This window comes from Amia ocellicauda, chromosome 16 (assembly GCF_036373705.1).
Source record: "Amia ocellicauda isolate fAmiCal2 chromosome 16, fAmiCal2.hap1, whole genome shotgun sequence".
NCBI lineage: Eukaryota > Metazoa > Chordata > Actinopteri > Amiiformes > Amiidae > Amia > Amia ocellicauda.
The window spans coordinates 9,316,072-9,340,601 of NC_089865.1; the positions used below are offsets into that span (position 1 = coordinate 9,316,072).

A 24,530-nucleotide genomic window follows, 5' to 3' on the forward strand; every position below is an offset into this window, starting at 1 on the left:
CCACAGTACTGTTTGTGTTGAACAACAAACGAGCTTCTTTGCAGTTCGAGAAGGCCACACTGTAGTTTTATTATAATAACCATGCCTGATACTAAAAGGCTTTATTAAGACTTGGGAAACAAATTGGGTCTGTATCACACGTTGGTGGAATAGGCCATCTACTTAAAGAGTAGTTACAGAAGACTTTAAATCATGCATAAAAAAGGCTAAGCATGTGGTCTAATCTAGTTGCTGTATTTAGAGATTAAAACACAGGTCAGTGACTTAAATCCACTAACATCATCCCCCATACTTCTTAGTCACCCTCTTTAAGCTGTTTTTCAAGTTATTGAAAGTCCCTATATAAGATAGTTGTTTGTCATCTTTTACAGGGTGGTTTATTTTTACTCAAAACAATTTATATCTGTCTGATGCAAGTAAGGTATAATGCATCACCAAATTCACAGCTTCCGTGGGTGAATGTTTAAAGTTATTCAGAATTATGGTTTATTGTTAAAAAGCTAAACTAATTTATTGTATTTTTTCTATAAAACTGCACTAAAATGTGTGTAACCTGAAAATATCTTGATTAAATACTTGGGACATTGTTATGATACTACACATAGCTACATGGGTTACACCATTTGAAAAAGTACAGAATTTGGAAAGACTTATTCTTAAAAAAAAAGAATAGCATTAACAAAAATAACATTAACAAAAACCAAGACATGCAGACATGCCTTCCCTGTAAAAAAATCTGAAAAGGTATCTTTTTTTTTTTTATGTTAAAAACATGCAAAATGATAAAACAAATAAAACAAAAATGGACCACTCTGGGGTCATATATTTAGGGGAAGTGAATATGACTACTCTTTTATTTTGAAATACAAAAAAGACAGGAAATATTAGAAGGATGATCTGTATCACTGCAAATACACAAAGTTGTTACTGTCATGTTACTTTTTATTTGATCACATTTTTTGTTCTTGAGTTATGTGTGATTTTATGCTGCCACTGTGCAGCAGCATTTTTAGAAGTCACCCCAAAAGCCATTTTTCTTGAATTTGGTGACCAAACTTGGTGAGTGTTAATAAGAATTGTCAAATTCAGAGATTAGAAAATCAAATTAAACCTTATTTGATTAATTTTCTTGGTATTTAAACACACTATTTTGTATTTGAAAATACAGATTTCATGAGTTTCCGGAGCTAGCGCATGACACTGTCAGAATGATGGTCACACAGATAGATGAGAAAAACTGTTGATGAACATAGTAACTCAAAACATTTTAGATGTTCCTTCAGCTAAAACAATATTTAATGATATATCAATTATTACAATCTTAAAATCGAATTGTTTTTGTCATATGGGCTTAAACGGAACAGCGCCCATGAAAAGCCTATTAGCACAGGGCTTGAAAGCAGAATAATTATTTAATTTGTTCTACCAACAACAATAAAAATGGTATAAGTTGTAAAGAACAATTTATTTGATCTATTATAAAGATATTACATGTTTACATTAACTCTATAAAAAATATTGATGTTAATTTCCCATGAACCACTGTTGTTCTTAATCAGCCCACTAAGCCCAGAACCCACTGTACCTCATATTAAAAACGCCTTAAAATCAGAAATATAGGCCATTTTAAAGCAATCGTCCGATAGCCCATATAGTAATTTTTTGCCATTTCAGCAATTCTGATCAGTGCCCGAGTTTGGTGAGATTGGTGCATCCCTAGTCAAAAGGTAATGGAGGAAAGAATTGTGCTGCCATTCCCGTGGTAGCAGGGACAATTTTTGAAAGGAGGAATTCCCTGCGAAACTAGATGTGCTTTCCACGGCTCTCAAGCCAGAGAACATCATCGGTGGCTTTGAGAGCACTCGAATATTCCCTGTGAGCCAGAGCCGGGTAAGACAGGCAAGTGTCCACAAATCACGCTCCTTTTTCTGAAGCACCTGTGCAGACTTCCACAGCCCCGACAGCCCCGACTCCAACCCCAACAACCAGCATAGTAAACTGCCTCTACAAATGCACCAATTCCATGTGATGGAAATTAGATGGAGTCTCAGATAATATAAAAATACATTTTAATTGGTTAGGTTGGTTATTTGAGGTCTGAATTCAATAATCTATAAAATATAAAAAAGTTCTTTATCAATACAATTTGAAGAATGTACTGTTAAAACCCTTTATTTGTACATGTACCTTATAAGCCCACTCTGGACTTTTCACTTTTGCAATTAAATAAGTTAACTAAATCTACCACAATTGTTTAGATGAGAGATTAATCTTTGTTGGGAAGCAATTCACATATCTATAAGAAAACATGTAAAACTTTTGCTTGGGTTTTGGTGGGCTTAATTGGGTCACTTCCCCTAAATGCTGAGGGTCCTGTGGGAGTTGGTGTTATTCATTTCCTTAAAACACTTTTGCCAGAGTGGGGTAGAGCTCTTTTAAGCTAATGAGATTCAATCTACATTATCCTTTCAGGGTAACAACCACTCAAGCAGTGACATATGGTAAGACACAAAAAAGTTCGAGGCTCCAGCTTTTAGGGGAACTTCCTTCAATTTTCAGGTCAGATCATGACTCAATAATCCCTAAAAATCGCCTTTCACTCTCTCTATTACCCTAGTGGTTTATCTTGTCCAATTAGCCATCTGCCATGCTTGTATAGCTATATAAATGGAGCACACTCCCTTCAGTGGAGACCACGAAGTCCCATCAGCGGGGCCATTGTTCCATCTGACAGTCAGGAATCAAACTCCATTGTTTAGGATTCGTGATGATACACAGAGCAGAGCCACCATTTGTGATTAGCCAGCAGGGTATCAGTGATCCTTTATGATTTGGGAAGGAAGCCAAGGCACATTTTAGAAAAAAGCCTCTTCGGCTGAAAGAAAATTCATTAATTAAAAAAGCAATATTTATAGCAGCATTCAAAGTAAAATACTGGATTATTAAGATGTAGGACTAATAGATGTCTTACTGCTATAAAAAATACGCATTTATGTTCAAAATACGTATTATTTTCAAATGAAACAAGTGAACTACTTGTCCTCTGTATTTTCCTTCTTGAGTATTGAACACTATGAGACAGGCCATATAAGCAAAAACATGATATTCTGCCTACAAAAATCTACAGTAAACTAAGCTGCTTTTCAACTGAAAAAGATTACACTAACAGGACTACATTTTTACAACTTGGATCCGCCACTGGGCGACCAAGAAACCGATTCTAAATTAAATGTGTTATCAAAGTAGATTTTATCATGGTTCAGACATGAAGATGCCATTCCCTGTCATATATCATAAGGGTAAACTGAGACCACCACCCAATATCCCCGATCCTCAGGGCACCGGGGTCAAGACAGCTGCACAAGATACATCTGTGAGGCCTCAGCGTAGCTAACAGACACCACCTGCATCTGTATCATTAAGACAGACATAATGACCCTTTTTAACTTTCTTTTTGTTTAAAGAAAATACATTGTGTTTATAGCTTGCAGTGTAATTATGTAATTAATTCATTACGTTAATAAGCTTATTGCATAGGGTGTAATGAAAGACTCAATCAAATGAAGTAGTTGTATTGCCAGTATCTACCCAACAGTATTTCACTCAACAGGAACTATTTATGCAGACAGCTAGACTCAAGTAATCCAAATATTGATCCACAAACTTCTGCCAATCTGCTGCCGTTATTAGCTAGATTAATGACAGTCGCCAGAGTGCTGAGACTTCTGCTTCAGAAAAGGAATGAAAAACAACAGGCTTATGAATATTGTACAATGCAGTTATTCACCAATATAAATCAAGCTTTTTTAAAGAAAGGGTTTGCATACTTTATAAATAAATTACAAGTGTGATACAGGCTAGAGCTTTATAGGAATATATCTGACTTTCTCTTACCACCATTACTTTATTACCACATTACACAATGTGATTATTAAAACATATTGTTCCAATCAGAAATAAACTCATTCATTTCCCCAAATTCAATCCACCTCTAACCTCTTGGAAAGCAAGCAGAAAGATTTTACTGTCAGCACAATTGACTCCAGTGCACTTTTAGGCCCATATCAAGAATGGTTTACTGTTCATTCAGCCAAATAATGTCTTTCTTTACAGAGGAAACATGTATTCAGCTTGGTGTAAAGATGGACAACATGCCTTTTTGTTACCCCCATTGCCCCAGGATATGGAGTGTCATAAGGTATCAATATAAAGTATTGATGATGTTTCTCTGTGAAATGAGAGCAGATGTCCACACTATGACTGTAAAGCAAAAGCAGAGTCAAATTCGCACAAGAAGCTTTCAGAGCCCTGGCCATCTGTGAGTCATTTCAATTTCATCTGAATGTAAAAGTCTCCAAAATAACACCGCTCAGTATTTCTCTAAATCTTGACACAAAAGAAAATGTCTTGCTGCACATTTTTTTTAGTTTACATCTTACTTTCTGGTATACATCTGTTCTGAAAAAACTGAGCAAGCATTTTTTGGGGATACAGACATATGCCTCACTTAACAAAGGAGATTAATTCACTCAAGCACTATAACTCCTATACAAATGATCCTATTTGTTCAGGGACACATTTGAATTACATGAATCTAAACCTTGTTTTTAAGTCTTCCTTATTGTACGAAATTAAAAAATGGGTGAATTGTGTCAAATCTTAATAGATAATACACATTTCTTCCAGGAATTTGTGGTTAACATGTAACATTAAGGTTTTTTGTATGTCTTTTAATTCAGAGTTGCTACACAATAGCAAAGGCCCGGTGCGTGCTCTCATATTTTCGGTTGCACACAATACTGTGGTTGTTTGTGTTCAGGAGCAGCAGACAATACTGTAATCAGAGCAGGAAAAGGGGATGCAGGCTGTCTAATCAATCTAAACTAAAGGTAGCCTATAGTGCAACAACATTTTGTACGACTTTCCATGCAGTCTCACAAAAAGGCCTCGTCTGACACTTTTGTTAATTTGCCAATGTTTGGGAATGTTTTGAGGGTCACGATTGAGGAGAAACACAACACTAGTCATTAGACTCTTTCACAAAGAACATGACAGTCTGCACGACTGGTCTTAAAAAGGTATTCTATTATACTCATGAATGAAAACTACTACATAACAGCTCAAATATGTACGCTACGTCATGAGGAAGTTATGTACGCGAGGTTCAAAGTTGGAGTGGATGAATAACCTGACTGTGCTTTCTGAAGCAGTACAATCTGCCCGGTGTACAACTGGAATTTACCAAGATTAAGGCTAAGGAGAGGAGTCCTTCCATTGATTGAACACCTTATGGAAATTGGCCATCTAATAGGAATGAAAAGACCAGAAGATTCTCAGCAACAGGATCCTCAACTTCACATAAAACCACAATGAGAGAAAGTCTCATTAATCGATTTCTAAATACATGTTAACCTATCAACAAGCAAAATAGAAAGAGACAGCGCTTGAAAGCAGATTCATGTTGCCCCATTTAAACTATTTTTTTTTAAATCATTCGCATCACACCTATATTCCTAGAAACATCAAGCATCCAATTCAAACTTCTGTGTCCACACCCATGAGAAGGTGGAAAAATGGAAATCTGTAACTCGACCCAAGGCCAACTTTTGACCATCAGATTCCAGAACACCTAAATCTCTGGATAACCAACTTAAAAATTAAAAATAAAAACGTCAAGTCTGTATCTATATGGCCTACTGTGAAGAAGATGCTATCATATAAATAGAAGATCTGCTTTTTTCTATGAAAGACGTACGTTTGGAAAGAGTCTATGTGGTGTATATATTTTTTCTCTCATAAAACATTTTGGATTCTCTGGACAGATATACCATCCCATTTGTTATACTCTGTAAGAACAACACAAATAAACATCTGGATAGAACCAGCTCGGCTTCCACAATAAACGATTATCTGTGCATCATTAAAAAAAACTAAAAAAAACACTATTTGTGTATAAATAATTGCACGGTGTTTATGCAACGTATTAAATGTTAAAACTGTTTACTGCTGTACAAACAACGAATGCAATACAACTGACGTACACTAAAACTGCTTTTTATCCACCGACACAATACTAATGGGGCCTATATGGACCACACTGACACCCTTGCTAAAACCCTGGTTTTAAGGCACCACTCTCCATTGGGGGTTAGAGAGTGTTCAATCATCTTAATGAACACAGGGCCCCTATCCCAACTAAACTGGAAATGTGTTCAATTGTCTGGTGGTTCGGCTGTCACACCAAAGAGCAGATGTGCAATGGGTCCAGTCAGGTTTGGACATTTGACTTTCTTTCTTCCAAAATCTTCCAAAGAAGTGTAACAAGAGTGAATTTTGAATATTGCACTTTTTAAGGGGCATTTAAGTTCCCCTTTGTTTCCCAACACATATGGGTGATTGGACAAGGATTAAGCCCACTGCATCCATAGTGCTCCATCTTATAAAACTGGACAATGGAAACATTTGCTTATATGACTGAATTCACAGACCAAGAATACTAATGAACTACGCCTCAACAGGGTGATTGGGCTTTCACAATGTTGTAACAATGTAACGGGGTGAGGGAATATCCTCCTCACCATTTTAATGGCAGTGACAGTTAAAGGTTTTATTATGTGCGAAAGTAGGGGGTCCAAGCAAACCTCCCTGTTCCTTTGATATACATTCATAACCGAAAATGAAAGCGTGCTCAGCTTACTGATTGATACCAAGCAAGACAAACTGAATAACAGTTTGGACACTTCATTTGCTATACTTGTTATACGGCACCTATAGATGTATGTGTGCCAATATACTGTATATGTGTGTACATGATGGAAGACAAAAGCAGATTCGTGCATACGTCTGGACAGACAATATACGGAATTACTGGAGTTACACATGGACAGTACCTCCATGTACACATTCTCCTGATATGTGTGTTTTATTATTCACAAGACACTCCCTGTCTATAAATGTCAATCTATAATGGCGAGAAAAATCGAAGAACACCCACAGACACATACCAAACACACCGAAAACGAGGATATGTATGTGCATGTACATCAATTAGACCATACACTGCACTCATACAGCACCAAATGAGCTTTGTCTCCCAGGAGTGAGGATAACCCCGTCCTTGCAACAAAGTACATTATCCCCAACCCCACAGCTGAAGGTTAGTGTGTTTTTTGGTCATTACAAGTACATACGGCGGGGTATACAATGCACACACATGATGTTGCCCACACACACAGGATACTGCACAATCATGTCCTCGCAGTGCTGGGCGATCGCAATCCCACGGAAAGAAAAAGCCCCCTTTACCTGTTTTAAAAAACGCATCTGTATCCGAATCATTCAGTCCTTCCTCGGCAGCTTCGGCTGAATTCATCTTTTTTTTTTTTTTTTGGAGGCTCTCTCTCTCTCTCTCTCTCTCTCTCTCTCTCTCCCCCTGTTGATTTCAGCGAAATGAAGCGCGGAGTATATCCAGTGATGTAGCTTTGCAAATCAGAGCCCGAGCCCCTCCATATCCCGGCTCCCGGTCGCAGCTGTTCGGGCTCCACTCGTGGGTTTCCGTCCGCGTCGTTACAAAGAGCGGCGCTGCATTTCTCCCTATTGTTCAGCAGTCACCCTCCTCTTCCCAGCGGCTCCACGGGCGATGCAGCGCACATGTGACACATAAGGGACACATGCAATCGCGGGGATGTCGCGGGTCGCGTCGGAATTAGGCGCTGGGTCTGTCGCATGTGATTTCAGGCATCCTGCAGACGAGCTGCGCGGAGGAAGGCATCAGCACACGCTCGGCTTCAGGACTGTACCTTGGCAGTATATTGTTAGTGATGTCATAGAAATCTGCATAATGTAAGTGACTGGTGCAAAAGCAGGGGGGTTTGGGGTCCAGCAATAACAGTAGTGCAACCGGGTTGTGTCGTTAAGAGCAAGAACAAGAGCCCTGCAAACGGAACAAAGATCCACTTGCGCCTGCGGGGCTGAAACGTCTTGTCTTGGTGGCCGGCGAGGACTCGGCTAACGTTGCAGCGACGTAGTGGGGAGCTGCTGGCAAGCGTGTGCAGGCGTGTGTCCAGAGAGCAGACAGAGGGGTGTTTATTTCTGACAATGGCACTGACTTATCCGCACCCTTTTTCAACCACTCCTTCCAACTCAACCCCGTCTTCTCCCTCCCCCTTTTTTTTTTTTTTTTTTTCCTCCTTCTTCCCATTAAACCGCTACATCTGTAGGTAGGGCTTCATTGCATGTACAGTGTGACCAGTCGTTTCACACTCATCTGTATGCATTCGGATGGAAACAAAATGTCATTTCCCTCAGTTGCAATACTCCCATTTAATGCGACATTGCCCGTTAGTGAACTTACTTTCCCCCTGTTTCTCTGTTCCTGTTTTGACCCCTCCGTGGACTCAGGAATGCATGGTATGTGTAGGGTTATTTTAATACAAGTATGCATGCAGATGAGTCATGCAAAACATGTTTGGCACACATCACCCGCTCATTTCACCCACCAGAAGACACACCAATAGCCCAGCATGTATAAAACAGTTACAGTAACTTGGGTGGCGAGAAGAAAGCAGGCACCGGATCTGGCTGTAATCCATTTGATTCCCACTATCCAGAAATAGCGGTGCTTTTCCTCTGCTAGATTTATGCCCAGCGAACAACCATGTCATACAAAACTGCGTCTGAAGGATGAAGCTCTTCTCCTCTTACCGGCAATGAAGGGAGTTTTTTAATATGATTTTTTTGCCTTCAGCTCACGACCTCTACCGCCCCCTAGCAGCTATATTGTCACGTCAATTCTAGGAATGTATTGTTTTCTTTTATCTGATTGGAAAGTGTGGAAATCAAGTCTTTTCTACACTTGACTAGATCAAGTAAAGTAGTGCTCAATATGGTAGTTTTTCATAAATAAAACGAATACAATTAAAATATAATTTAACAATAACAGCGTATAAAGATAAAAAGAACAATTGTGATGGTACTGTTAGTAGAAAGTTGAAGTTTCTTAGTTACAGCCTTTAATAATACATATTAGTAATACACGCTTGACCATTTTTGTAGCTTTAACATATACATCACACTTTACAATTTTGCATGAAGTGTATGCATCATCGTCAGCCTATATCGATCCACTGCCGGATGAAGGCCCAAGATGTTTCCACTTGCTTCAAGCTATAGCTTCCCTTTTCCATGTCTCTCCTGCAAAGTTTATTAATTCATCTAGCCAGATTTGATGTGGTCGTCTACTAGATATTTTTTAATCTCTTCAGATCCATTCTAAATCTACCTTTGTCCAGCCCATTGCCATTTTAAATTTGACACTCTTTCAATTATGTCAGATATTTTGGTTTGTTTTCAGATCCTTTCATCTTTTTATATCTTCTTGTTATTCCAAGCATACCTTTCCATGATTCTCTGTCGTACAGTTTTTGTAATATTTTTAGGGGATTCACCAGCACAAAACAAATAATGCAAGACAGTCGGGTTTCCTGCAACAGGTTTATTGCAAAGCAACAGCTTTTTAACAGAAGCACACTCTCAACACTACTTCCTAACTATTTCTGCCTGGAGAGAAGCGGGGTACCCCTATATATATATAATGTCTGTGCACCTCGTGACCCTCCCTGTTCCCACACGGGTTTAACCCTCGACCCAGAGGGTCCCCGATCGATACAAATATATATATATATATATATATATATATATATATATATATATATATATATATACTTGATACAAAAGATAAGAATTGTGTTATCTTGTTATTTTTTTCCAGGACAAGATGGTGGAATAAGTGGCAAGGAGAGCAGAGTTTGTCACCAATAAAGTTGTCACGTTTATTATTTCAATGAGTCTACCTGAGCAATCAGGTCTGTTCAATAACTTCTAGATGAGAAAGCCCAGGAACAGGACCTTTGCACATGAATCAATCAAAAAAAAACTTGCCAGTAAAACTAGGCTTTCAGTAAACCAAAAAAAAAAGTATATACATACATATACAACTAACTCATGGCTTACACCATTAACAGTTGAACAGCTACCATAAGCCTACTTTGCTTATTTAATGTACTGGCTGAGAGCAGCCACCACCTTACACAGGTTTCAACAACACAGAACTGAACTCTCTACAGCAGTGGTTCCCAAACCGGTCCTGGGGGACCCCCTACCCTGCTGTTTTTTGTTCCAACTGAGCTCTCAATTACTTGATTGAACCCTTAATTGACCTAAAAATTAATTAATTTAGAGACTTTTAATTATTTTAAACAGTAGGGGTTTTAATTTAAGTATAGAATTATATTAAAAAACGTATTGAAGAAACAACTATTTTCTTACACAATTTTAAAAGTAAAATCTAAGCAGATTGTTAATTCAATTAAGGTTCAATTAAGTAATTGAGGTAAGGCCTATTTTATACCCTTCATGTAGCTCCGCCCCTGATTGGACCGGTCCACTTTCCTAAACATACAGGTATGGCTAAATAATGTTCTATAACCTTAATTCTTATGATTAAGCTTTTAGTACAATATTAGTAATTAAAAAAACATTTCTACATGACATGACAAGAAAAAGAAACAAACAGACTATTGTCATACATCTCCATATTAAATCGTTGCGATAAGGAGAAATAGCCATTACACTAGGTGCCCCCTGCTTCTGCATGAATGGTCCAGAGCACTGTATGAGAGCAACCATTGAATGTGGCTCCCGGGGCCTGGGAGCAAACACAGCGAAACTCAAGCCCTGAGACATGAGCTCCATGCAACCCTACAGCGTTTACCTTTCCCAAACAGTCCAGAAAACCAAAGGAAAAATGCATTGCAAAAAAAAAAACATCAGTGCATAAAATACATTCCCAAAGTGCAAAGCGCACATACAAGCACCCAGCAAACCAGTTTCCATTCCCGTATTGTACAGATAGTATTTCCAGGGTCCTGCCCCACGGCTCTACACAGAAGCTGCGCAGGTGCCATTTGCGCAAGGTAAGGGTCTTCATTTGTTAATCCTAATGATAACTGAAATTGTGCAGCAGTGTCTCCACTCTGAATGACAGTGTGGGTTTAATGCGACGCGCTCAGAGGACACGATGTCATTTACAAACACTAATGTACGTGATGAGGTCGGGACAAACGCATCATCACACAAGATCTAAAAACGTTGGCATTTGTAGCCTACTGGGAGACAATAAGGTAAACAGTTGGAATGCATTAGCATTAAGAAAAATAAGAAAAACAAGACAAAGACATTTTAATAAAGACAAATAAAACAATTTGAACAATGCCACAAAGACTACTTCAGTCACAAATTTTACACTAAAAAAAAAATAGAGAAATATCGCCCCCTTTTGATATTCTATGTTTTACATTATGTTCAGTGTTCAGTTTGACTGATACACAATATTATCGTGTACCTTATATATTATGGCACTTTATGGCAGATACCCTGGGTATCTTATAGGAATATATAAATATTACAGTAAGAGCAGATCAAAGAGAATACTTTCAGTACTAAGAAGTGCAACTTTAACTATTTATATAAAGCTCGATGACCTATAGTAAGAGTGCATATACTTACAGCCTATAGTAAGTGTAACTAATATATACACGTCAATAAACAATTCATATAGTTGCTGTTGTTTTTAAACAATGCATTCAGCATGTACAAATGCACAAAGACAACCATGCACTGGGCAGAAGCACTAAACTCGCTCCTGTTTCCTGCGCTACCGTACGCAGACAGTGGGGATTGCTGCTGGCGCATGCGCACATCCACCAGGCCACATGAATCCTAGTGGTCACTGAATTCGTCGTCACACTGGCCAATAGCGACAGCATAGGTGATAAAGCACTCTTGTCAGGCCAGGTGAAAACATAACTATTGAAATAAGTCGTATGTGTTAAGAAGGGGTGTCTGTACTACAATCCAGGTGCATCATGTTACAAAATCCTTTTTTTTTTAAAATATAAACATAGCTTTGAATATGAAATGAGCCAAGTTTTCCATTCTATAGATGGGGAAAAAGTGCCACCGGAACTCATTGTTACTGCCAATGCATTGCGGATCAAAGCTGGAAGAAAAGGGGGAGTTGACTATCTTTGGTATCGTTTTGCGTGTGTACTATATCAGTTGTTCATGTGACTCAACTGGGTGGGGCAGGACTAGAGGGACAGAGGAAAATCAAGAATATAGCAGCAGTGTGAGTTTTGTCCTCAAGCATCACATAACTGAATGACAAAACCATGTCATCTGAGCAAGACATTACAGATTACTTTATAAGTATTGATCATACCGTGTCCATGGTTGACACTTACACAGCACTGTCTGTGTCAAACATACTTTCGTGCATGAAAGCGCTTTTGTGCATGCAATACACATTTTGTGCGTCACAAAAGGAAAAATATATGTGATTCATTTTGTGGACGAAATGAAAGACGGTTTTCATGTAGTCCACAAAATGAAATGCAACATTTACATTTTGTGCACGAAATGTAGTTCTCAGTTCGTGGACATAATGCATATGTAATGGGGCTCATATGGTATGTGAGCACATTACAAGTGACATAACCCCTCAGAAAATCAGTACAGTGTTAAACCTCCCATGTAGGGAGACCTATTCTATTGGATTTACCACTCTACTGCAGGGTGGTAAACCCTGGTCCTGGAGAGCCCCAATCCACTTACTCTTATAGTCACCCTAAATCACCAATTCGTAAGTACTGGGAAAACATGCGAATCATTAATCAATTAAGCAAGTCAACCAAGGGACTGCAGGTATTCAGATAATTGCTCCAAGTTTCTAAAGGACTGAATTTAACACACCACCTGCTTCATTGATCAGGATTAAATGCATCCAGATGTTTATGAATTGGGGATACAAGGGTGACCTCTAAAAGCTGCTGGATAGGGGCTCTTCCACAAAATTGTTAGGCACGAAATAAGCATTTTGTAGGACAAAATACTCTTTATGTGCACAAAATGGTCATTTCATGGGACAAAATGAGAATACTGTGAAATTGTCTGACACAAATGGCACCCAATAAGTGACAACCATGGACATGGTGTGATCCGTACGTAATCTGTAAGGTTGTGGTTAAGTCATTCAGTAATGTGATGCTTGAGAACAAAACTCGCACTGCTGCTACAGTCTGGATTTCCCTCTGTCCCTCTAGTCCCGCCCCCTAAACAGTTGAGTCACGTGAGCAACCAATATGGTAGACAAACAAACCAATAAACACATACAAACCTATGTATTATGGACTGTTTGGCACCACATACCCAGGCGCCACCCTTACATGGTTGGGAGAGTGTGGTCAATATCTGAGCTGAGCGATGAGGGCATGCCTGAAGTCCACGGAGGGGCTGACGGAGGGTTTGTTACAGGGCAGCAGCCTCCTGGTCAACCCACTGGCCACTTTCTGCTGCAGGAGCGGGCTCCTTTCCAGGTCACCCACAGGCCGGCGCCGATCGATGGTCACAGTCTCCTGCAACTCCCGAAGCGCAGGGGTCACCACCATGCTCACCAGGCCACACAGTGGCAATTTCCCTGCCGTCCTCAGGTTCTGGAGAAAGATGACCTCCTCTGGTGACCTCGTGACCATCTCAGACACCTGCAACAGCAGCTTCTCCTCCAGCACCTTGCGCCTTTCAGAGAGTCTCTTATCACACGTGATGGGGCATGGCTCCAGATCACATGCGATGGGGCACAGCTGATGCAGAAGGCTGTGCACCATCTCCCTGAGGCATTCTTCATACCCAGAGCTGTCCTGCACTTCCAGGGTTTCTTGATGACGGGTACTCTGCAAAGTAAATTAACACATATATAAATAAAAAAACAGAGACAAAAGCAACAGTGCAACGTAGGAACTTAAGGTACATATCATAGTATGAGTAAACTAGTTTAATTTCCACAGATATAAATGCAACACAAATCCACACTGTTTCTTTGTTTCTTATGCTGTTGCTGATTAAAATGATTGGTGGTAAAATGGCATATAAAAAAATGTTTTTTTCAATGGAGACGGCCCAGTTGATCGGCTCACACTCACACACGGCTCACTGCAACAGAGCAGTATCATTTACACACATCTCACTACAACACAGTAACATTAATACACAGCTCACTAGCACATACAGTACTAATATACTTACACAAGTCACTACAACAGTGCAGTATGATTAACACTTAGTAACTACTCAACACAATTCGTACACTTCTTCACACAGAGAGTTGGCACAATCTGGAACAAACTCCCCAGCGATGTGGCTGAAGCTGAACATTTGGGAACATTTACAAATAGACTGCATAGGATCCTTGGATCACTTAGTTATTAATGGACACCAAACGAGCACGATGTTGCGAATGACCTCCTCTTGATTGTAAACTTTCTTATGTTCTTAATACAACGTAAGGAAAAAACTGAATCATCAAATCAATTAAGGAAGGAATTAGCAAAAGCTCACTGTTTTCTTCTTCTTTCTGCATCCTGTCATTGGAATAGAGTTTGGCTGCATAGTTCCGCCTTCAGTAAGTTGAAGTGGTGAATGAGCCAGATTAATCAGATGGCCCTTAATCAATGCTTACGTTCGGAAGACCATAGTGACGCATCCATTGTGACGTCAGACAGTAACAGTGGTGTAAAGCAGGCGCATTGGCGCAGGGCAGCGCCGCTCGTTGTCGTGCTGTCTTCTGCGCTCATGCTTTGAGTAAAGAGCGCCATGGCGCAGGCGCAGCACAGCCGCTGTTAGCGTTGATTAGGGCGAGAGAGAAGTCGAGTAGAGGCGGGCGAAGCGACTAACAGAAAAAACGGCAGGCGGGAAAAAACGACGGAGGCGTCTTATTGCATGTTTGTCATTTGATAGGGGATATTACATGTTTACTCGAGATTGGTGGTAAAACTCGCAATCCATAGATACACAACTTTGACAAATGAATTGTTTGAATCACACGCTGAACAAACACGAACTGCCACAATGAGTGAGAACAGACACAGTCTAATGAAATGCGTTAGTCAAGACACTGCACACGTTTTAGTATTAGGAAGACTGAAAAAAACGAGTACTTTTATAATCACATTTCCGATATAAAAAATACAATGCTGTACTCAAAGGAGAACTATCGCATTTTTAAATGTGAATGTTAGCCACGTTTCATTCAACTCTCAGACATATCAGATATTGTGAATGTGTATATTAATTCACTAATAACTTAAAAAAAGTTAGAATTGAAAACGTCATATACTTGACAATAAAATAAACATCCAATACAATACACCTCCTCGCAACAATTTAAGCCCGCCATGTATGGTAAGGGACGTTTGTTATTTTTTTTTTATTAAAGTTATACACGTACACTACAAAAATCTATAAATAATTTTATTTTGTGTTGTGTAATGAAATTGCGATTGAAGAATTAAATAAACTCAAGTACTTACCAAAAAAACGTCGTTTCTCTGGGGCCGTCTGAGCAAAAGACGCGCAGAGATGAGCGAGTATTTAGGCGGGAAGGTTGAATACAGACGACTAATTTGCATAGACACGCCCACATGAAAACACATTCACGTATTTATTATTCATTCGTGTCTTTGTGATTTTATTACATTTAATGTACAACAATAATTAGAAAGATAATAATGGCAATAGAAAAAAAAAATATATATATATATATATATATATATATATATACACTCACCTAAAGGATTATTAGGAACACCATACTAATACTGTGTTTGACCCCCTTTCGCCTTCAGAACTGCCTTAATTCTACGTGGCATTGATTCAACAAGGTGCTGAAAGCATTAGAAATGTTGGCCCATATTGATAGGATAGCATCTTGCAGTTGATGGAGATTTGTGGGATGCACATCCAGGGCACGAAGCTCCCGTTCCACCACATCCCAAAGATGCTCTATTGGGTTGAGATCTGGTGACTGTGGGGGCCAGTTTAGTACAGTGAACTCATTGTCATGTTCAAGAAACCAATTTGAAATGATTCGACCTTTGTGACATGGTGCATTATCCTGCTGGAAGTAGCCATCAGAGGATGGGTACATGGTGGTCATAAAGGGATGGACATGGTCAGAAACAATGCTCAGGTAGGCCGTGGCATTTAAACGATGCCCAATTGGCACTAAGGGGCCTAAAGTGTGCCAAGAAAACATCCCCCACACCATTACACCACCACCACCAACCTGCACAGTGGTAACAAGGCATGATGGATCCATGTTCTCATTCTGTTTACGCCAAATTCTGACTCTACCATCTGAATGTCTCAACAGAAATCGAGACTCATCAGACCAGGCAACATTTTTCCAGTCTTCAACTGTCCAATTTTGGTGAGCTTGTGCAAATTGTAGCCTCTTTTTCCTATTTGTAGTGGAGATGAGTGGTACCCGGTGGGGTCTTCTGCTGTTGTAGCCCATCCGCCTCAAGGTTGTACGTGTTGTGGCTTCACAAATGCTTTGCTGCATACCTCGGTTGTAACGAGTGGTTATTTCAGTCAAAGTTGCTCTTCTATCAGCTTGAATCAGTCGGCCCATTCTCCTCTGACCTCTAGCATCAACAAGGCATTTTCGCCCACAGGACTGCCGCATACTGGATGTTTTTCCCTTTTCACACCATTCTTTGTAAACCCTAGAAATGGTTGTGCGTGAAAATCCCAGTAACTGAGCAGATTGTGAAATACTCAGACCGGCCCGTCTGGCACCAACAACCATGCCACGCTCAAAATTGCTTAAATCACCTTTCTTTCCCATTCAGACATTCAGTTTGGAGTTCAGGAGATTGTCTTGACCAGGACCACACCCCTAAATGCATTGAAGCAACTGCCATGTGATTGGTTGGTTAGATAATTGCATTAATGAGAAATTGAACAGGTGTTCCTAATAATCCTTTAGGTGAGTGTATATATATATATATATATATGTATATATATATATATATAAACCAGTGCTGGTGTATAAAATAGAAGAGGCAATAAATCCTCGGGCCACAATCCTCAAAGTGATGCTCTGCCTTCAGGATGTCGCTGACACCGGCCCAGGACTGTCCCGACATATAGTGACAACGACAGCAAGCCGACAGGGCTGACAGGATGTCAGGTCCGGCCTGATGTCGTAGGCTGTCTGGGCATATTCTTACAAGGGTAAAAGACGTAGAAATAGCCCAACCCCCCACACAGTTGTAATGTCTGTGACCGGTTCTGTGTTGTTCTTGAATTATTGTAAGAAACAGAGGATGCTGTGGACTCCTATGGGTCCCTGCTTGGACAATGAAGATACCCCAGTGACTTTTAATTTGCCTTAACTGTGTGTATACTATTTGTAATTATGCCTGTTTTGACCCTTCTTCCCAAAGCAAGTCTAATAAAATGTAATATATTCCAACCTACTTTCAATGTCTCCTTGTTGCTTGTCTGCGCCCTCCTTTCCCCTTTTTGTGTGCTGTATCTCAGTTGTGTGCTGCTTATGTACAGATCAGGGATAGATTATAAGGGGGCCAAACAACAAAGTGCCTGGACAACCTGCCATATATTTTTCAAATGGTCATACGATGAAAACTACTGAACAAAAACTCACTCATGGTATTGTGGTAGATATCTATAGGAAGTTGTCCCTTAAGAAAAATGGAGGTCATGTGGTCTGGAGCAAATATTGGATTTATTAGACAACATTCAATCATCTTATGCCAAAAATGGGACAGATGCGAAACTTGGTGATTGAAGTATGTTATGACCTATATTCAGATTTGTAAATGTAAATTTATAAAACAAAATTATGATATTTTACAAACACATTAGATCTAATTTTATTATTTTTATTTATTTATTGATTTATTTATTTATCATCCAGGGCGACTTACAAAACATAAGCGCAATACAAAGTGCAAAAATACAGTTCAGTACAAGGCATCAAACATTACAAATTCAGATCAGATCAATACAAATCAATTCAAAGCATAATACATTTTACAAATTCCAATTTACAATACAATAAATGAGGTCTTACATCCTACCACACTGAACGTAAAGCTGCTCTTGAGACAGGGCACACGCTATGTCAATCACAGACAATGCCACCACTTGCAGGTACTTCCAGTACAGACCACATGCTCTGAATCTCAGTCATTATATGAGATAATAAGAACATATAACATATTTTAGTTAATGTAGTACATTGCATGGTAAAAAATGAACTTGTGATATGTATTAAAACACACACTCATATTATAAAAGAAGACTCATTAATAAGGATGCAGTTAGGCTCAAATGATTCCCTTCTCACAGATATAGGATAGTTTGGTGATGTGTTGAGTAACTTGGATATGGCACAGACAGTAAGGTTGCTGCACTGTGGTGCTGGAGGCCAGGGTATAAGTCTTGCCATGGCTGGAACCTCATAGCATATATCTGTCGGAAGCAGTATATAGTATAAGGATCAATCCCTTATGCCTTACCATGCTTTCTTACTTTCTAATGCTCTAAAACTGAAGTCTATATATATATATATATAGAGAGAGTTTATTGTGGTATTTTCGATTATTGTGGTATTGTGGTATTTATATATATGCGTAACTTGAAAGCATCCATGCACTATAGCGTCTTCATTCCCATGAGGTGCTGGCCAAAATAAAGCAAAAATATATAAAGAAAAAATAATTTTGTAGCTCTCTAGTAACTAGTAACGTTTGCTTTTAAATAGCCACAAAGCTAGGGTCAAAATGGGTAAATGATTCCCCCGCTTCACCACCTTTTTAGGCTTTTTCCTTCAGCAGATGTATATAGATTCATGTTGTTTTGTATCCAGATGTTGAGGAAGCCTTGTCAGAAATGAAGAGTTGTCAGTTTAAATTGGAGGCCTCGGAGAAGGAGAACCACATCTTGGCTGTAAGTCTTCAGCAGCGGGATGCAGAAGTGGGCAGACTGCGTGAGCTCAGCAGGTCAGATGAAGAATATATTATTTTTACACAACATCTATTTATAAGGAGCTACATTTCTAACCCTCATGAAGCCAAATGACAGCTGTGCATCACCTAGCACGGTACTACACTTTAGTGAGGGTTCAAGGGAATATAGAAGTTTTAGCTATACCCTGAAATCTATTTAAATGTTTAATTATGATAAGGGTTATAAGCATATTTACATCTAAATGCAACTTTGAAAGCAGCTTCAGTTTTGGGTTCTATAATCTTGTTCTTGCAGTGTATTAAACTGGTCATTAGATGGCACTATCCCATAACTAAATCAGTTTTGGTGTACATCTTTAAGCCTAAATATTTAAAAGATTTGTGTAAACCACTGTCCATCTTGCTTATGATAATCACTGACACTGATAATTTTTGTTTGCTTTGAAAGGAGCCTTCAGGGAAGTATGGCCAACCTTGTTTCAGAACTAAAGTTGGACAATAAGGGACTCAAACCCAATTCACATCTGACGAAAAACATCTTGGACTTGTATGAATATCAACAAAAAGGAGATCTTGGATCTGATCCCGTCTCGGACTCCATAAACATGTATCTTAATGTGGCATTGCAGGTAAACTATGTAGCATAACTCAATGAATCTGAGTGATGATACTTAATGATAAATACATTGATTGGTTCCCTTGTATATTAGCAATACAATGCATCTTTGAATTGTCTCATGTAATGTTTGCTTTCAATATTCCTTATACAGTTAGTACAGTTTCAGGTTATACATATATTTTTCATACAGGTGGAAGTTATTTCCCCAGCAGGCAAAATACTTTAGAAACAAGGTAGTTTCGACGTCATATTTCAACATTGAATATACATTGCAAACTGATTGGATTTGCAAATGGAATCAATGTCGAATTATCAACATTCCTTCAACATCAAATTAATCAGCAAATGCAAACAACCACAGAGAGAGAGAGAGAGAGAGAGAGAGAGAGAGAGAGAGAGTTAATCTGGGGGGAGAAGAAAAAAAAAAACTAAAATACACTTTCTTGGTGTTAACTATACAAAACAGTAGAGGAAAAAACACTGTACAGCTTCAGGATGTTTGGCTGAAATTGCTTTATTTTGATGTGTTAGAAGAAAGACAGTACCCTGAAATATTGTGTAGGAAATAACACAAAATGTGTCATAGTACTATTAACTATTAATGTGTAGGATTTCTAAGAGTGTATATTAAACCACCTGAAAAACAGATTTAAAAAATGCTATCAATCTTTTTAAAACTAGTTCCATGCAAGTTATGGTTAGAGAGCATTTTTATACACAGCCACAGTTTCTCCAATATATTTGATACAGGTCTCCAGTTGAATATAAGTAAAAGTAAAAAAAAAAAAAAACTATGCAACGATTTCAAATATCGTCAACGGTCACTTATAAAATATTTTAATTTGTAGTTACTATTTTGATAATACATTTGATTAATGCACACATAATACAATTTTGTTATCCTTCACTAAACAATGTTGCCAGTAAAATATTTGAAAAAAAAAAAGCCGTTAATGACGTATTTAACGAACTCTCACAAATATTTGACCTATAGAGGAATGTGCTCAAATTATAATTATATACCTTCATCAATTTAGTATACAGTATAGTTTTATAATTTAGTCAACAGTATAGAAATCTTCCCAGCTTTAAGTTTAGAGCCTATATATATATATATATATATATATATATATATATATATATATATATATATATATATATATATATTGCTGTATATCCTTGTTTTATTTACCATGTCACTCAAAATACACCCATGAAAAAAGTACCGTCTGAGGAAACACATTTGTTTGAGAGGACATTGTGTTTTTATCTGGGGTCTGTTTGATTGTGTTGACTGTCACGACGTCTAGTCAACCTGAAAGTAACGTATATTTCGATGATGAATCGTTGCCAAAACCACGTTTATTAGTTTTATTCATGTTGATCCACGTCGCCACTAGATTTCAACCACGAAACAATGTTGAAATGACCTCCAGTGCCTGCTGGGTTCATTGGTATTTTCTTTTCTATTTTAAAACCATAGATAAAACCATCCAATATGCACATTCATCTTTCGAAAAGTAGCCAAATTGACCGTGCAAGAGGTTTCTCAAACTTCCTTACCAGCTTTTGTTTTCTAGTTGTTACCGTTTTTATTATTGGAAGAAAACACATATTAATTGCTGATAACATTTATCTAATGTTTAATGGGTTATAGAAGTATGAGTACCAGTTAATAGAGAAGGTATGTCATTTCAAAGACATCCTGGACATTCTTCTAAAGTGCTAAAAGTACTTGTCCTTTACCTCAGGTTAAATTACAATAGTGCGTTGCATAGTGCATATAGAAATTATTTTTTAGAAAGCTGTAAGGCATATGAGGTTTGACCTTAGAGATGTAGTCTCCCTGCTCCCCTGAGTGTGTGCGTGTGCGTGTGCGTTCCTCAGAGTGACAGTATCCCAGAGGAGTCGTGCCCTCGTGTTCTCTGATCATTTCACTGCCAAATTCTGTGTTCAACTATTTTCATAACCTTTCCATTGGGTTTCCCCAAGAATAATCCTTAAAAGTTAATGTATCAATGTCAGTTAGAACATAAGAACATAAGAAAGTTTACAAACGAGAGGATAGTCTTGAAGCCCAATTTCCATTTGTGTCCCCGGGTGCTCCTCTGGTTTGATGTGGTCGATGCCTTTCATGATTTTGAAGACTTGAATCAAGTCCCCACGTAGTCTCCTCTGTTCCAGGGTGAAAAGGTTCAGGTCCCTCAGTCTCTCAGTAGGACATTCCCTTCAGACCTGGAATAAGTCTGGTTGCTCTCCTCTGAACTGCCTCTAGAGCAGCGATATCTTTCTTGAAGTGTGGAGCCCAGAACTGTCCACAGTATCCAGATGAGCTCTAACTAGTGCATTGTACAGTCTGAACATTACTGAGTTATCAATGTTGAGCTCTTAAATCATTAAAAAAAAAAAAAAGTAAAAGGTTAGGCCATTGATATCTTTCCTAACTGCAGTTATAATTGTATTCAGCCATTCCTTACCTACCATTCTTTTCTGAACAGCTCTGGTCAAATTGTCTCTAATTTATGACTTCCATTCAGAACATGTAAAGTTATAGCCACTGGTCTCTTGACACAGAAGATAGGAAATCCACTGATACTTTTAAAAATGCTTGAGTAAAAAAGTCTCTCTGCTGTACGTTAAAACAAATCCTATTTATAGGATCCCTGATGTCTTTCTGTATTATTAAATTAAACATCTGCTTTCTGCATTTTTTAAAAACCTTAAATGACAGGAGAGGTTTTTAATGGCACGGATTCAGCATTATGGGGCAAATGCAAAATACCAACAGTTTCCCACACTACTCTTTGGTTTTGAAATGGGAGTGTCGAGAAAATACAAATCAATGGTCAGAGGTTGAGGGCCACCTGGGTTGTACAAATGTCTCCACCCTCCCTGCAAGGACAAGGAACATCTCATTGTGTTTGGGTGCATATTGGGCTTCCCAGGAATGATTCAGTGTTTGGTAGACTGGAGACTTCACTCTTCTCTCGATGTTGATCCCAAGCGCAGAGCGAGCACAAACTGACACATTCTGTATTGCTCACTGAGTTACCCAAACCGCACCCTCATCTATTTAGCTTGTCTGTTTCACTCTCTCATTTTACAAATGAAACATTTCTGTTTAATTTAATGTTTTGCTGTATATTTACTGAGAACTACTTTACATTCATGATGTACTGATTTGAAATTGGACGGTAATGCAAGTAATCATTGTGATTACTGACACAGTAATATATATATATATATATATATATATATATATATATATATATATATATATATATATATATACATATGTGTGTGTGTGTGTGTATGTGTGTATATATATATACAGTACTGTGAAAAAGGTGTAGGCAGGTGAGAAAAAACGCTGTAAAGTAAGAATGCTTTCAAACAGACATGTTAATAGATTATATTTTTCAATTAAATAAATGCCAAGTGAGTGAACAGAAGAAGAATCTACAAATTTATCAAATCCATATTTTTCTTGCCTTCAAAACAGCATCAATTACTTTACAGCATATTTCACACCTGCCTATATATATATATCCACACACACACATATATATATGTCAGCATGCACATGTCAGGAAACAGAAAAATCTCAAAGTCGATGTACTTCCATGGGGGGTGGAGGGGTGGGGAGAATGAAAAGGACAAAAATTCTGTTGTGATCCCTTTTTATATTTCATTCCTTGTTCCTCTAATAAACATGTTTGACACAAAATCACACAAAAAAAAGTTGTTGATTATTCAGGTAAGAGAGAGACACACTAGCAGTAAAAGCTTGGGCATTTTTGGAGAACTCCTGCTTGATTTACAGGGGGGTCACCACATTTTCCAGTGGCTGTAAGAAACTGTGCCCCCTGGAAAAAATGGTGACCCCTTCCTTAGTGACACCAAATACACACCAAAGTCACAAAAGTGGTTGAGTATGCACACAGATGGCAAATAATTGACCATTATAATCTCTTTTAAAGTTCAAAGTTTCTGTAATTGCTTCACCTGTGTGTGTGATAGTAGTGAAAAATTTTCAGGAATTAAATTACTTACAAATAAATGAGTAAATAACCATTTAGAAGATCGTACTGCACTTACGTTGCTGAAGTGTATGATGTCTGCATACGTTTACAAGTGGTATTACTTGTGTAGTAATAAGAAATTAATAGAGTGTCTCAATGCATTTGTTGTGGTCTGTGAAGAATACACATACATCGTACAAGACTTAATTGAATTACCTTCATGAATCCGTTGCGTTAGGTTCTCATTTTTAATTGGCAGATACCCTTACCCAGGTATCTTATAGGAATATATATATATATATATATATATATATATTACAGTAAGAGCAGATCAAAGATAGAATAATTTCAGTACCAAGAAGTGCAACTTTAACTATTTATATAAAGCTCGATGACCTATAGTAAGAGTGCATATACTTACAGCCTATAGTAAGTGTAACTAATATATACACGTCAATAAACAATTCATATAGTTGCTGTTGTTTTTAAACAATGCATTCAGCATGTACAAATGCACAAAGACAACCATGCACTGGGCAGAAGCACTAAACTCGCTCCTGTTTCCTGCGCTACCGTACGCAGACAGTGGGGATTGCTGCTGGCGCATGCGCACATCCACCAGGCCACATGAATCCTAGTGGTCACTGAATTCGTCGTCACACTGGCCAATAGCGACAGCATAGGTGATAAAGCACTCTTGTCAGGCCAGGTGAAAACATAACTATTGAAATAAGTCATATGTGTTAAGAAGGGGTGTCTGTACTACAATCCAGGTGCATCATGTTACAAAATCCTTTTTTTTTTTAAATATAAACATAGCTTTGAATATGAAATGAGCCAGGTTTTCCATTCTATAGATGGGGAAAAAGTGCCACCGGAACTCATTGTTACTGCCAATGCATTGCGGATCAAAGCTGGAAGAAAAGGGGGAGTTGACTATCTTTGGTATCGTTTTGCGTGTGTACTATATCAGTTGTTCATGTGATACAACTGGGTAGG

At 38.4% G+C, this 24,530-nt stretch overlaps 1 protein-coding gene across 4 annotated transcripts in view; it reads right to left on the reverse strand.

Moving 5' to 3' along the window:
- LOC136711964 (kalirin) overlaps positions 1–8,305 on the reverse strand; it is a 169,884-nt gene extending 161,579 nt beyond the window's left edge. For 3 of the 4 annotated variants that reach the window (XM_066688573.1, XM_066688572.1, XM_066688571.1), the window contains exon 1: positions 7,306–8,305. In XM_066688573.1, the coding sequence (XP_066544670.1) occupies positions 7,306–7,372 (67 nt within the window). In that variant the 5' untranslated portion in view covers positions 7,373–8,305. The remainder of the gene's footprint in view (positions 1–7,305) is intronic. The other variant, XM_066688574.1, reaches the window with a different exon arrangement.
- Between the last annotated feature and the right edge of the window lie 16,225 nt (positions 8,306–24,530).